This window comes from Cynocephalus volans, chromosome 10, assembly GCF_027409185.1.
Source record: "Cynocephalus volans isolate mCynVol1 chromosome 10, mCynVol1.pri, whole genome shotgun sequence".
NCBI classification, from domain to species: domain Eukaryota; kingdom Metazoa; phylum Chordata; class Mammalia; order Dermoptera; family Cynocephalidae; genus Cynocephalus; species Cynocephalus volans.
The window spans coordinates 3,245,417-3,261,718 of NC_084469.1; the positions used below are offsets into that span (position 1 = coordinate 3,245,417).

The 16,302-nt window shown below is 38.9% G+C and overlaps 1 protein-coding gene across 1 annotated transcript; it reads right to left on the reverse strand.

Annotated features, from left to right (window-relative positions):
• Nucleotides 1-2,860: 2,860 nt before the first annotated feature.
• LOC134389466 (keratin-associated protein 9-1-like) lies at nt 2,861-3,307 on the reverse strand. Its single transcript, XM_063113030.1, has one exon. It carries the CDS (start codon nt 3,305-3,307, stop codon nt 2,861-2,863), a length of 447 nt encoding a protein of 148 aa, XP_062969100.1.
• Nucleotides 3,308-16,302: the final 12,995 nt, after the last annotated feature.

Here is a 16,302-nt window from a genome sequence, read left to right on the forward strand (position 1 = left end):
AAGTTAGTTCTGGACATATCAAGATTCATTTTTTTAGGCAGAATAATGGCATCTCAAAGATGTGCGTGTCCTGATCCCCTGTGAATAGGTTACTTTACAGGACAAAAGAAATATTGCAAATGCAATTTATTTAAGGACATCAGAGGGGGAGGTTATCCTGGATTATCTGCATGGGCCCAATGTTATGATAAAGTCCCTTATAATGAAAAGAGAGAGATTGGAGAGTGGGTGATAGGAAGGAAGCAGAGGTCAGAGTGATACAGAGATATAAACCAAAGGATGGGAGCAGGCTCTAGAAGATGCAAAGACAAGGACATGCATTGTTTTCCTAGCATCTACAGAAGCAATACTTCCCTGGGACTTTAGCTCTGTGAGACCCATTTTGGACTTCAAACCTCCAGAAATGTAAGGTAATAAATTGGTGCTGTTCATGCCTCTAACTTTGTGATAATATGTTACAGCAGTGATAGGAAACAAACACTTCATTCCAATTCTTCTCTGCCTGAACTTGACATTGATGTGACTTCCTGTTACAACTTTTCTAAGGGTCACTCCTGCTTCTTGAGTTAAACGTGCTCTTACAGAGCTTGAACCTACAGTCCAATATTCTTCTTCATTTAGAATACGCAAGCAAAATCTAAAAGTGCAAGTTCTGGGATGTGCTGAAGGGAGAATTTCAAAGCGCAGTTCTTGATGAAAAAGCCCGAGGTATCTCACTTGAAAAAGAATTGAACAAAACAAGACCAATTATCTGCAATTTAGCTAGGTGTTTACTTACAGTATTGTGATATATCCACAGCATTCTTTTCCTAGGTGTTGCTTTTCATTCATCTGAAATCACAGGAAGAATTTAACTGCACTACTCTTCCAATGGAAACTTGTGAAAAAGGAACTGAGTCATGCATAAGAAGCTGGCACGGACAGATCATCACCTGGTGATCAAAAACAGTCTCGGTCCATGATATCCCTATCACATCCCCAGTGCTCCCCCAAACAACTTTGTTTTGGAAGCCAGAGAAAGGTAGCACTATCCATGCCATATCAGGCAGGTGATTTTGCCTCCCTCAAGACTGATTTTATCAGCTCTGACATGGGGGTAGTAATGCCCACCTTTCAGGAATAGATGGTCATGGCAGAGAGTGTAGGTGAAACCTCTGGCTGGACACCTAACGGACATCAGGCTCTCATTGGAAAGTTTAGTCACCTGGCAATGAATTTCAGACTCATCATCCAGGAATATTCCTTATCTCTGTCACATTGTGCAGTGAACTCACCAGAAGCACCTTTCCATCTTTTATTAATAATGTGGCCACAGTGGGAACCTATTCATTTGCTCTCAGAGCTATATAATTACTTGTCCTGCTGAGTGCCTTGGCTATTCTCTTTATTACTTAGTTTTTCTTCAGACGACCCAGGTTCCCTATATGGGAACCAACCCAATGTCCATCTTGACTTTGAAGAGTACATTTAGCTTGTGTTTATCCCATAGGACATAAAAAGTTGTTTTGTGCTCGTTAATTGTTCAGAGATTGTGACTGGATCTCAAGATCTATGCTTATTGCATGGCTAACTTTGTTCTCAGGACTCTGTATAAATTTATCTTCTTTTCATATAATCTTCATGTAAAAAAATGAAATTGCCTCAAAGATTGCGAGCTAAGGAATCAGGGCCGAAGTGTGTGTGCTTTGCTATGTGATTCCTAATTCCAATTTCTGTTAAGATGAATGCAGTGATACCAGGTTGCCAATTCCAGACTATCAAAGGATAGGTTCCCGTAAGCTAGGGCAGGGCCAGCAATACTAATGATGCTTTCGTTATTTGTTGGTGACAGTTTCATCAGCAGCTGGTCAAAATCCAAAGAAGGTGTAAGGCTTCCTTCATGGACTAGAATGCTGAAAGGCAGTATCTGATGGTCATAGATAGAAAAGAGCATTTGAGGTTGGTAGATAGAAAAGTATTTGTAGATGAGAGGCATAATTATTTCCAATGTTAGAGAAGCAATTCAAAATGTCCATCTTTTCTTTGACCAGCCAACATTATTATATCTACTTTTAGAAAAAAAGAAAAAGAAAAAGAAAGAAATAAAAAGAGAAGCACCGTTGCCCTGGTATCAAAAACTTGGGATCTGAACTGCTTCTGCCTATTACTAGCTGCGTGGAAAATCATTTTCTCATCTCTAAAGTGGGAATGATAATTTTTGCTCTGCTCGACATGTAGTACCATTGTGAGATTCGTAAGAGATAAATAAAAAATGCCACTCCAAATAAGCCTTCATAAAGAACTGCTGTGAACTAAATACCCAAGCAAGCAAGCAAGCGATCGAGAACCAACGAACCAAACAACCAACAAACAAACTAAACAGAAAACATAGCATAGGGTGCAGGATAATACAAATTTTATTAGAAAACATCAGTGAGGGAGACAATTAAAGTGATCACGAAACAATGAAGTGTCATAGCAGAAGTTCCGAAATATAATGCACGGACCTAAAATCATGCTCAGTATTGATCAGTACAGAGAGTTGAATATAACATCACCGAAAAAAAAATGTTTTTTATGTTTCATAGATGCAAACGCTGATGGACATATTCCGGAAATTGAGACTATGAATCCATGTCAGTGAGGTGGAGCTGACCAGCATGTGGTTCGCTGAGAAGAGGAAATGGAGAAGAATGATATCAAAGGGATGCAGGCTGCATCACTTCAGTAGATTCACAAGCATTGTAGAAACAAGGGGACAGCAACGGTCAGTGTCAGCATGTTGACTGTCAGCAAAGCTTAGAGAGCAAGATTCTTGGAAGTTTGGCAATATGGTTGGGGCAATGGGTCTGTGGTGGGTGGTGAGTGTGCGGCAGGTGAATCAGCAGCTGCATGGTTGGCAGCAGCTGGATCCACAGCAAGGATTACAGCCACAGCTTGGACGGTAGCAGGTGGTCCTGCAGCAGGTGGTCTGACAGCAAGTCGGGCGGCAGCAAGGCTGGCAGCAGCAAGATCCACAGCAGCTTGGCTGGCAGCAGCTAGATCCACCACAGGAAGGGCGGCAGCAGCTGGACACACAGCAAGGACTGCAGCCACAGCTGGGGCGGCAGCAAGTGGTCCTGCAGCAGGTGGTCTGACAGCAAGTTGGGCGGCAGCAAGGCTGGCAGCAGCCGGACCCACCACAGCTCTGGCCACAGCAGCCGGACCCACAGCAGTTGGGCTGGCAGCAGCTAGATCCCCCACAAGAGGGCTGGCAGCAGGTGGTCTGGCAGCAAGTGGTCCTGCAGCAGGTAGGCTGGCAGCAAGGGGAGCAGCACGATTGGGTCATGGTGTCAGGTGTAGAAGGTGGGCTTCTGTTCAGAAGTGAGTTTCCCAGGTTCTGAGAATTCCTTTAATTCTGGGGCTTTTATATACTGGACCTCCCATATAGGGACCAATGAGCAGGACTTTTCCTTGTTGTAATTTGTTTTCCACAGTCTCTAGGGAAGTGGCTCAAGGAAAAAGTTGGTTTCTCAGTTTGAAAATTCTTTTGAAAATTATGCACCTAAGAATTTATTGTGCATAATTCATTGTGAATATTTGTGGCAATAATCAGCATCATGGTGTTTGCTGTGATCATCCTCTGGCCAGGTGATAGTTCCTGTGGCCCAGGGTGTGTCAGAGCAGTCACCTTTTCCAGCTTCTTCCTTTGGTTGTAAGTAAAGTGGGAAGTGTCCCTGGGGAAGTGCATGATGCTGATATGCTCATAGTGACGTGTGGAATCTATACCTGAATCCAAGTGTTCTTGCTTAGAAAAGGCAGATTACTGAAGGCTACAATAGGCATGTCCACTCACAGCCATCATGACACAGGTTGCAGCAGTTTGACCAAGGGTGCATGAGTTGAGGGTGGTGGGCATCATTTTATGCATATACAAATCATCACCAAAGCAGGAGGTAGAGGCAGAGGCAGGACACTGGGATTCAGGAAGCATCAATGCCTCATGTCCTAACTCTGTTGACCAGCAGGTTTAGTCACCTCTGATAGGACACTCAAGCAGCACATTATTTGTGTTCATAAAAAGAGCGAATTATATGCCACATGATGACAACATGGGTACCTTCATTTGATATGAAATTGAGGTCGAATGGACATTGAAAGGACTGCATACCTCATGAATGTGCAGCTTGACTGATTATGGCAAAGGGAAGAGTGCATTCATCATTCACATTGGGAGACAGAGCTCAGTGTGTAGTCAAGTCACTGATCTTCAGCTTTTCCTTAATAGCTTTTTTTTTTTTTTTTTTGCTGCCTCTTTAAGGTCACTAGGCATTATAACATCATAATTGTGTCAAGTTTTGAACCTTTTACAAATTGTATGGCATGTATATTTTTATGTTTGGCTTCTTTGGGGAAAATTACGTTGGTGAGATATAGTGACTTTTTCACATATAGTAGTCGTTTATTCATTTCTTTTATCTTTTCTGTATCATTGTAAGAAAGGACATCAATTTATTATTGCATTCTATTTAGATAAATATTTTGCCCTCATTCGATGCTTTGGGAAAAAATGTACCTGGGAATATTTTTGTCTACATCTTGGTCTCTAGGTGCATGCATTTGTGTGGAATATTTTTAGTGGAGTGAAATCACTCTGTTATAAATTTGACTTGTGGACCCCATTAGAGGAGAGTTGCAAGTAGTTTCTTAGAAAAAGTTTCAAGAACTCATATATCTTATTTTTGCCATTGGCTTAGGTGTTCTCAATACCAGATATTTTCACTCTTGAACTTAAGACATTCTGTTTGTGTATGTATTGAGTAATATGCAAAAATGGTTTTAAGTTGACTGATACGTTTGTGCCACTTTTCCTATGCTCCTTGAACATTTGGTTTTCTCTTTCTGTGTCTGGTTTATTTCTCTTAACATAATTTTCTTCGAGCTCATCCATGCTGCTGCAAATGACAGAATTCAATGATTTTTTTATGGCTGAGTAGTATTCCATTGTGTTTATCTGCCAAAGTTTCCTTATCCAGTTGTTTGTTGATGGACATTTAAGTTGATTCTATATCTTGGCTCTTGTAAATAGATCTGCAATGAACAGGAGTGCTGGTATCCCTTTGACATGGTGATTTCCCTTCCTTTGGATATATACCCAGCAGTGGGAATGCAGGATCATATGGCGGTTCTATTTGTAGTTGTCTGAGAAACCTGCATACAGTTTTCCATGTTGGTTGTACTAATTTAGAGTCCCATCAACAGGGTACAAGTGTTCCCCTTTCTTAGCATCCTCGCCAGAATTTGTTATTCTGTGTCATTTTGATAATAGCCATTCTACTTGGGGTGAGATGATATCTCAATGTGGTTGTGATTTGGATACTCCTGATGATTAGTGGTGTTGAGCATTTTCTCATAAACCTAGGTCTTCTTTTGAGAAATACTGATTAAGATCCTTTTCCCGTTTTTAAATCAGATTAATTTTTTTTACTGCAATTTTTTTTGAGTTCCATGTATATTCTGGATATTAATCACTTGTTGGATGCTTAGTTTGCAAATTTGTTCTCCCATTCTGTAGGTTGTCTTTACACTCTGTTGATGGTTTCCTTTGCTGTGCAGAAGATTTTTAGTTTGCTATAATCCCATTTGTTTATTTTTTATTTGTTGCCTGTGCTTTTGAGGTGTTATTCTTAAAGTCTTTGATCAGTCCGACACCCTGAAGTGCTTCCTCTGTGTTTTCTTCTAGGAGTTTTATAGTTTCATGTCTTATATTTTAATCTTTCATCCATTTTAAGTTGCTTTTGATATAAGGTGAGAGGTATGGCTCTAGCTACCCATGGACATCCAGTTATCCCAGCACCACCGCTGAAGAGGCTGTCCTTTCACCAATGTACGTTCTTGGTGTCTTTGTTGGTTTCTGGGTTCTTTCTTCTGTTCCATTGTTCCGTGTATCTCTTTTTCTGCCAGTTCCATGCTGTTTTGGTTACTATAGCTTTATAGTATAATTTGAAGTCAGGTTGTGTAATGCCTCTTGTTTTGTTTTTTTATTTTGTTGCTGAGGATTGCTTTGGCCATTTGGAGTCTTTTGTTTTACTCTATGAATGTTAGGATTGTTTTTTCTATTTCTGTGAAGATTGTCATTGGTATTTTAATAGAGATTGCATTGAATGTGTATATTGTTTGGGGTAGTATGGTCATTTTTACAACATTAATTCTACCAATAAATGAGCATAGAATGTCCATTTTTTTGTGTCCTTTTTCACATCTCTCATCTATATTATGTAGTTCTCATTGTAGAGATCTTCTACCTGCTCAGTTAAGTGTATTCCTAGGTATTCTGCTGTATTGGTAGCTACTGTAAATAGGCTTGCTTCCTTGATTTCTTTTCCTGCTATTTCATTGCTGTTGTGTGAAAAAACTACAGACTTTTGTGTCCTGATTTTGTATACTGCAATTTTACTGAATTGCAGCTCTTTTCATAGAGTTTATAGGTTTTTCTATGTTCAGGACCATGTCATCTGCAAACAGCGATAATTTCACTTTATATTTTCCAATTTGGAAAATTATTTTTTATTTCTTTCTCTTGCCTTTTATTCTTTATTTCTTTCTCTTGCCTAATTGCTCTGGCCAGTACTTCCAGTACTATGTTAAATAAGAGTGGTGAGAGTGGGCATCCTAACCTTATTGCTGTTCTTAAGGGGAAAACTTTCAGATTATCCTTATTCTGCATGATATTGGTGGTGGGTTTTTCATGCATGTCTTTTACTGTGTTGAGATATCTTCCTTCTGTTCCTAATTTTCTGAGAGTCATTATCATGAATCAATGCTGAGTGTCATCAAATGCCTTTTTCTGCAACTATTGAGATAATCATATGATTTTTGTCCTTGATTTTGTTGATGTGGCACATCACATTTATTGATTTGCATATGTGGAAGCAATCTTGCAACTCTGGGATCAATCCCACTCCACCATGATGTATGGTCTTTTTGATGTGCTGTTGTACTCTGTCTGCTGAGATTTTGTGGAGGATTTTTGCGTCTATGTTCATCAAGTATATTGGCCTGTAGGTTTTTGTTTTGTTTTGTTTTGTTTTGTTTTAACTTTGTTTGATTTTGGTGTCAGGTTGATGCTGGTCTCAAGGAATGAGTTTGGGAGAATGGTCTGTATTTTAATTTTTGGACGTTTCAAAATCATTGGTATTAATACCTTTTTAAAGTTATTATGGTTAATTAATTAATTAATTAATTTTTAGCTCCAACCAATAAGTGAGAACATGTAGTATTTCTCTTTCTGTGCCTAACTCATTTCACTTAATATAATTCTTTCGGGGGAGGGGGGAAGAAGATATTACAACTACAATTACTTGAAGTTGATATGACAAGCAAACAGAAAGGACATTGTTGGGTGAGAGGGAGGAGTTGGAGGAGGGAGGGGGGTTTCGGTAACAGGCCACCGTAATCAACCACATTGTATATTGACAGAATAAAATTAGAAGAAACAAAGGTATTTTGGTAGACTTGAAGAGTAAAGCCATCTGGGCCTAGGCTTTTCTTTATTGGAAGACTGCTGTTTACTTCCTCAATCATTTTGCTCATTATTGATCTTTGCTGGTTTTCTTTTTCTTTTTGATGCTGTCTTGGCCATTTGTACGCATCCAGAAATTTATCCACTTCCTCCAAGTTTTCAAATATTTTGGCAGATAGTTGTTAATATCAGTTTCCAATTATTCCCTGTATTTTTGTGGCATTGGTTGCAATGTCTCCTTTTGCATTTCTGATATTTGTTATTTGGATCTTCTCCTTGTTTAACATAGTCTGACTAATGGTTTATCTGTTATGTTTATCTTCTCAAAAAACCAGCTTTATGTTTCATTGATCTTTTGTATTTGTTTTTTGGTCTCTATCTTATTTAGTTATTATCTGATCTTACTCATTTCTTTTCCCCTACCAATTCTGGGATTTGATTGTTCTATTTTTAGTGTTCTTTGAGGAGTATAATTAGGTTGTTTATTTGAAGCCTTTCTATTCTTTTGATGTTAGCATTTATTGCAATAAACTTCTCACTTAGTACTGCTTTTGCAGTATCCCATAGGTTTTGGTATAATGTGACTTTATTTTCATTAGTTTCAAGAAAGCTTTGATTTCCTGTTTAATTTCTTCTTGGACCCATATGTCGTTCAGAAGCATGTTTCTTCATTACCTCATATTAGCACAATTTCCAAAATTTCACTTGTTTTTGGTTTCTAATTTTCATCCATCGTGGTCTGAGAAGCTATTTGAAATGATTACAGTTTTTAAAATAATTGTTGAGACTTGATTTGTGACCTAACCTGTGATCTATCTTGTAGAATGTTCCATGTGCTGATGAGAAGAATGGATATTCTGTAGTCATTTGATGAAATGTCCTGTAGATGTCGGCGAAATCCACTTGGTCTAAAGTGTACTTTAAGTCCTCTGTTTCTCTGTTGATTTGTTGTGTAGATGATCTGTCCAGTGTTGGAGATGGGTACTGAGGTCCCTAAATATTTTTGTAATTGGTTCTATTTCTCTGTTTAGGTCTGAAAGTGTTTACTTTATATATCTGGTTGTTCCAGTGTAGGGTGTGTTCATATTTATGATTGTAAAGTGTTATAGCTGGAGAGATCCCTTTGTCAATATATCATTAACTTCTTTGCCTTTTTTATAGTTCTTGGTTAAAGTCCGTTTTATCCAATGTAGGAATGGCAATTCCTGATAGTTTTTGGTTTCCATTTGTGTGGTATATGTTTTTCCATCCCTTCACTCTTAGTCTGTGTGAGTCTTTACAGGTGAGGTGAACTTTTAGTTGGAAGCATAGAGTTGGGTCTAGTTTTTAAATTGATTCAGCCAGTATATGTCTCTTTGGTGGACAATTCAGTCCATTTACATTCAAGTTGTTATTTAAAGTTATTGTTTTATTCCTGACATTTCATTACCTTCTACGTGGTTGTTTTTAATGTCTTCTGCTCTTCGTGAAAATATCCATTCTACCTAAAGTGATCTATAGATTCAATGCCATCCCCATCTGATTACCAATGACATTCTTTACAGAAATAGAAAAAAAACAATCCTAACATTCATATAGAACAACATAAGACCCCCAATAGACAATGGAATCTTGAGCAAAAAAAAAAAAAAAAAAGAAAAAAAAAAAAAAAAAAGAAAAAGAAAAAGATAAAAGAAAAATACCATAGGAATTATACCACCTGAATTCAAATGATAGTACAAAGTTATAGTAAACAAAACAGCATTGTATTCTCATAAAAACAAACACACAGATCAATGGAATAGAATAGAGAACCCAGAAATCAATCCACAAATTTACAGCCCCCTGATCCTTGACAAAGTTACCAAGAGCATCAATGGGTTAAAGGACAGCCTCTTCAATGAATGGTGCTGGGAAGAATAGATATCCGTGTGTTGAAGAATGAAAAAATACCAAAATCAACTCAAAATGGATTATATCCTTAATGTAAGTCCTGAAACAATAAAACTCGTAGAGGGAGCCATAGGGGAAACACTTCAGGATGTAGGACTGGACAAGGACTTTGTAAATAAAGCTCCCAAAATACAGGCAACAACAACATGAAATAACCAAATGTGATTATAACAAACTAAAAAGCTTCTGCACAGCAAAGGAGACCATAAACAGAGTGAAAAGACAACCCACAGAATGGGAGTTAATATTTGGAAAGTATGCATCCAACAAGGGATTAATATCTGGAATGGACAAAGAACTCAAACAACTTAACCATAAAAAAAACTAATAATCCAATGAAAAAATAGGGAATGGAGATGCAAAGACATTTCTAAAGGAAGACTTACAAATGGCCTACAGGTATATGGAAAAATACTAAACATCACTAGTCGTCACGGAAATGAAAATCAAAACCACATTGAGATATAATCTCAGCCCCTGGAATGAATATGAACTGAGGTCACCAGAGGCTGTAAAGAGGGAGCGAGGGCTGGGGGAGTATGGGAAGAATTGGTAAAGGGCCACAAAATATTGTTACATTGTATAATGTTGAATATACTAGTTTTCCTGATTTGAGCATCATATATTGCACACAGATATTGATATTCAACTCTGTACTCCATAGATATGTACAATCATCTTTTCTATAAAAAAAAAGAAAAAAGAATGAGTGCATTTTTTAATGACAAAAACACTAACTACCCTGATTTGATCATCACGTGTTGTATACAAATTCTGATAGTCAGCTCTGTACCCCACAAATATGTATAATCAATTATGTTTCAATAAAAATGAATGAAAAACAAACAACTACAAAAACAAAAAGCTCATCTTCTAGTTCAGGGATTCTTTCTTCTGCTTGTTCCAGCCTGCTGCTTATACTCTCGGTTGTATTTTTTGTTTCATTGAATGAATTCTTCAGTCTAGGTTTTCCACATCCTTCTTTTTTAGTCTTTCTGTCTGTTTGATGAATTTGTCATACATGTCCAGGATTGATTTTTTTTTTTTACTTCATTGTGATTTCTATGAATTTTTTGTTGCATACTGTTGAGTTTCCTTACTATTTTTCTTACATCATGTTGAATTTCCCTAATATTGCCATTTGGGATTCTTCCCCAGGCAATTAACTGACCGGTTTCCTATTGTTTGGGGTCTGGTATTGGAGAAGTGTAATCTCCTTTTGGAGGAGTCAAGTTTCCCTGCTTTATCAGGCTTCTCGTATCTCTGTGTCAGTATTTGGGTATCTGGTGGTTTAGTTGCTTCTTCTAACTTTGGGAGTGGTTTTTGAGGGGAAAGACTTTTACCTGTAGACATATTCTATATTGATAGCCAGGCTGGGTGTCCTATGCTTGGTTCTAGGTGAGTGCAGTAGTAAGTCCCACCTTCCCCTTTGCACTTTCTCTGCTGCTGTGGGCAGGACCAATGTGTCAGGCAGGATCCTGTGCTTCCAAGGAAGGTGGGTATGGACCTAGGTGGCTTGTGCAGCCCATGCACAGTCTCTGCTGGTGCTGGCAGTCTCTCTGTGTCAGGCAGACCTCTGAATTCTCAGGGAAGGAGGGCATGAACGCAGGCAACTGGCACAACGGAGAGGCACATTCCCTGCTCACTGTCCACTGGGTTTGGGGGCTTGGAGTTGCTGAGGCAGGTGGGCTCAGAGTTACTGAGAGGAAGAAGGGTGTGCATCCCAGTGGCTGGTATTCTCCTCTTACTCTCCATTGGCTGTTGTGGTTCCCTTCAGGGGTGGTGCTCTGAGCTTCCAGGGAAGGAGGGTGTGAGGACTCTTAGCCACTAGACACCCTGGGCTCACTGTCCACGAGGGCTGCATGGTTAGTGTGCAGCCTGATTTGCAGGCGTACGTGGTGGGAACACCAGTCATGAATTCCCACCCCACCACTTCTCTTGTCCCAGCATTTCAGCTTTCACCAATCTCTATTCTAGTCCTGGTTGGTAGTTTCCCCTGTCTTTCTCTGCTGCTATCTCAAATTTCCACATTTTGGGGTGTTTTCTTCACTCTTTAGCTGGATTCTGTTGCTTTTTTCATGCACATTCTACTCTACAGGTAATTATCTGTCCCTTTGAACTTTTTCTGCATTAGACGTGAGGGCTGACCCCTTCAATATGGCGAGGTTCAGGCATAGTACCAGAAAAAAACCCAAAAAACAATAGCAATTCTATTTTTCCAAAGACTTATAATACAAGAGCATGTAAGATACCTGATTGTGGTATAGACTTGCATTTCCCTGAAGAGTAATAATGTTCACATTTCTTCATGTTTATTTGACATATGTTTATCTCAATATGATATTTTCAGTTGGTTGGGTTTATTGCTAATATTTAATTTGGTTTCATGTGCTTTTTTAAAAATAATCTGATGTGTAAAATATTTTCCCCATTGATACCAATATTTTGTTACTTGTTTTTTTAAATTTATTAAAATATCATTTACTGAACATAAAATCTTTATGGTAATATAATCCAACTAGGCAATCTTTTCTGTAAGACACAACTTATTTTTCTTGATTAGGAAGTCGCATTCTACCTCAAGGACTAAAATGTTTTTCTTTATTGTTTCTTCTAAGAGCTTTTATGTCATTGAGTTCATTTTAAATTCTTAGTTCACCTGGACTAAATTTTTGTATGTGACATGCAAAAGGGATCTAGTTTCATCACTTTCTAGCTGCATTTATTGAACGGTCCTTGGAAATCCATATGTATGTGCCTTCTTTCATTCACATCAGTATTGAAATTTGTCTTTATTCCTGATCAGTACTATCAAAGTCTATTTTGTAAAATAAGGTTGTAGAAGGCATCAACTTTTAATTTTGTTGATTTTCTTCATGTTGTATATTTTTCCTTATTTCATTCTCACTTTTCCTTTCCTTTCTAAATTTTTTTGCTAATAAATTTTTTTGTTTGTGACATGTTAAGATTAATACTGAATTCATTAATTTTCCAGTTTTATTTCTTACTCGTATAAATACTGAAGGGTTAAAAGTTTTCCTTAACACACTATTTTTATGGTATCTTGTAAGTTTTGATGTGTAGTAGTGCTTTCCCTACCATTCATTTTCTGAGATGTTTCAATTCCTATTATAAAATCCTCAGGACTGTTATCCTAATTCAGTAATTCTGTTCTCAGCTCTATTTGTTCTGTGATATACTCTCTCTCTTATTTATTCCAAATATTTCTTTTGGTTATTCAGTGATTTATCTTTTCAAGAAATGAAGAAAGAGCTTAATAGTATCATGTTCTTATAACAAAACAAAATTGAGATGTGAAAACTGAGTTGGCCATCTAATCATTTCCCCTATATCCATCAAATTAAGGTTGAGAAGGGGAGAAGTTTTGAAGTTCCTCAAATGAAAAAAAATCATACTTTCATTAGAATGAAGGTTTCTGTGATACTTGTTTAAAGGATTTTGTAGATTTCAGTTTAATAAGACCTTGTAGTCTATTAGCCACATACTCCAAAAGCCTGACTGAGCTGTGAGAAGATTCTGAAGTAGCAAAGAGAAAGAACACAGACATGCCTAGAGAGTCTTAGAATCCTCAGTATTCTTTTTTTAAAAAAGATGACTGGTAAGGGGATCTCAACCCTGGACTTGGTGTTGTCAGCACCACGCTCAGCCTGTGAACCAACCAGCCATCGCTGCATAGGATCCGAAGCCGTGGCCTTGATGTTATCAGCACCACACTCTGCCGAGTGAGCCACAGGCCAGCGCAGAATCCTGAGTATTCTAATTTCTGTAATTTAAGCATGCTCTTCCTGTGCCTGGGAATATTTCTGTTCATGTTTCTTTGCAAAGACTAAACCTTCTTTTCCATTAGTTTTTAAAAGTTCCCCCCACACTATTTTTCAAATACTTCTAGAACATATCAAAGTTCACGTTTTAGGCAGAATAATGACCTCTCCAAGTCCGCTATGAATAGCTCACCTTAGAGAAATAAAGAAACTATGCAGAGGTGATTAAATTAAGGGACTTGGAATGGGAGGTTACCCTGGATTCTCTTGGAGGTTGCAATGTTATGATAAGGGATTTAGAAAGAAAAAAGTAGACTGGAGAGTGGGTGATGGGATGGAAGCAGAGGAAGGAGTGAGAGGAGGGTCTAGAAGATGGGGAAGGCACGAATATGCATTGTTTTCCTAATACCTCGGAAGGAATGTATCCACACACACACCTTATTTTAGCTCTGTGACACTAATTGTGGACTTCTGACCTCAAGAACTGTAAGGCAATAAATTGGTGCTTTTCATTAAATGACATTTGTGGTAATTCGTTATAACAGCCATAGGAAACCGACATTTCTTTCCAATTCTCTTTCTGAACTTGACATGGATGTGAGTATCTATTATGAATTTTCCAAGGGTCTCTCCTGCTTCTTCAGTTAAAATATCCTTACTACTGCAGGGGATAGACTTGAAGTTCAATATTCCTCTTTGAGTAAAACACAAAAGCAAAATGTAAAAGTGCTTTTTCTAGAATGTGTCCAGGGGAGAATTTCAAGGAGCAATTGTCTTGATGAAAACTCCTGAGCGTTCTTTCCCAGGTGAAGCATGTGCAAAAGCAGACAAGATATCTGGAGTGTAGTCCAGTATTTTTCACCGAATTGTGACCTCCTCAGCATTCTTATCTCAGGCATTGCTTTTGCTTCAACTGTAGTGAAAGGAAGAATTTGACAGCTCCTCTCACTGATGAAGACTGTGAAAGAGGAAATCAATCACACAGAAACAGGTGCGGACAGATCGTCATTGGGAGAACAAAAACAGTTCGCTCCTATTATATCCCAATCATTTCCCCAGTGCTCCTCGAACAGCTTGTTTTTGAAGCCAGGCAATGGTAGCACTAATCATGCAACCCGAGGCAAGTGATTTAGCCTCCCACAAGACTGATTTCCTTACCTAAGGTATGGGGGGCTGTAATGTGCACCTTTCCAGAATGCATGCACATGGTACAGAGAGTGGAGGTGAAGGCTCAGGCTGGACACCTAACATGAAGCAGGCCCTGGGCAAATGTTGGTAGGCCCCCATCCCTTCTTCTCATTGAAAACATTAATAAAGTGGAAATAAATTTCTGACTCTTCCTCCAGGAAGGGCACACATCTCTGGCACATCGAGTGGTGAACTCACCAGAAGAACCGTTCCATCTCTCATTAAGAAAGAGGCAGTAGGGGAATCCTCTCCATTTTTGCTCAGAGCTGTATGAGTCCTTGTCCTGATGAATCTGCCTTGGCATTTCTCTGTATCAATTGGTTTTTCTTCAGACGACCCAGGTTCCTCCGTTTTGGAACCCACCCAATACCTGCCCATCTTAACACTGAAGAGTGCATCCTTCCTTTTCCTAGTTGAATTCCATCTAGATCTCTCTTTTTCCAGAAAATTCTGAGTTTGATTTTATTTTTCCACTTAATTGTCATCATCTCAGAGAACATTGAAAGTTGTTTTATGTTGTTTTGTGGCCCACAATTTATGAATGGATCACAGGGAATGTGCCCATTGCATGGGTAACTTAATTCTCAGGACCGTGTACTGAATTAACTTCTCTCCATGCAACATTCATGTCCAGAAACCAAAGGGGCTCAAAGTTCAGGAGGTCAGGAATCAAGGCCCAAGCATGGGTGCCACTAGGGTCATTGCCCATTCCAGTGTCTCTTAAGATGAATGCAATGAGACGAGGATGCCAATTCCATGAGATCAAAAGAGAGGTGGCCAAGGAAGAGGGCAGGGCTAGATACACCAATGGTGCTCATAGTATTTCTTGGTGATGGATTGTACCAGTGTCCTAGCAGAATGCATAGAAGGTGTAAGGCTGTCTTTGTAGATGAGAATGCTGAAAGGCAGTGCCTATTGGTCACAGAGCGGGGAGGAGTACTTGGGAAGAGCTTGGTAGACATAAAAGTGTTAATAGATGAAATAGATAATTAGTCCTAATGTTAGAGAAGCTACTCCAAATGTCCACCTTTTCTGTGACAAGTCGACAGGGTCATATGTACTTGTAGAGAAATAAAAAGTACGAAAAAAAAAATAAAGAGAAAAAGAAAGATTGAGAGCAAGTGTCCTTGCCTTGGATTCAAAGAACCCCGGCACAGGTCAGCTTCTTTGGATGACTGGCTGCACAGCAAGTCTTTTCAGCATCATCAAAAAGGGAGTGGTATCCTTAGCTGGGCTCAACATGTAGAGCCGTTGTGTGATTTGAATGAGGTGATATGTCCTGACCCGCGGGATATTCAACGCAGACCCTGGAGGGGGGAGTGGGAATTGGATGGGACAAGAGACGTGAGAAATGGAGACAAGACAGTATTCTGATCAAGTCTCGTTTATTAGCCAGAAGGTCACAGCTTATATAGACAGCAGGAGGGAATCAGCAGATAAGGAATTATGCAGACGTTTTCTGGGAAAAATCACAGGGCAATTCTTTCCAGGAAATGGAACATTTCTCAGCTATCTAAAGCAAAGCAGCGGTGATCTGCACCTAGGGCTGTGCAAGCAGTAAGGAGAAAAAGGTGGAAAGGTCACAGCATTTATATCTTTAGTGTCAGAGGGCTATTGGCAGGGCTTGATGACCCTGGGCAGGCTATAACCGGGCTCTTTGGCCCCGACAGTGATAAATGTAAAATTTGACTCCAAAGTCAATCTGAGAAAAAAAATGCTCTAAACCAACCAACCAACCGACCGACTCACCAACCAACCAACCAACCAACACACCCACCACCCGACCAACCAACCCATGAAAAAACGAACAAAATGGAAATCTTGACATAGGATTTCAGGAGAACACCACTTTTATTAGAAAAGTTGAGATAGGAAGACAATTAAAAAGAACATGAGACAGTTAAGTAACGTGGCAAGAGT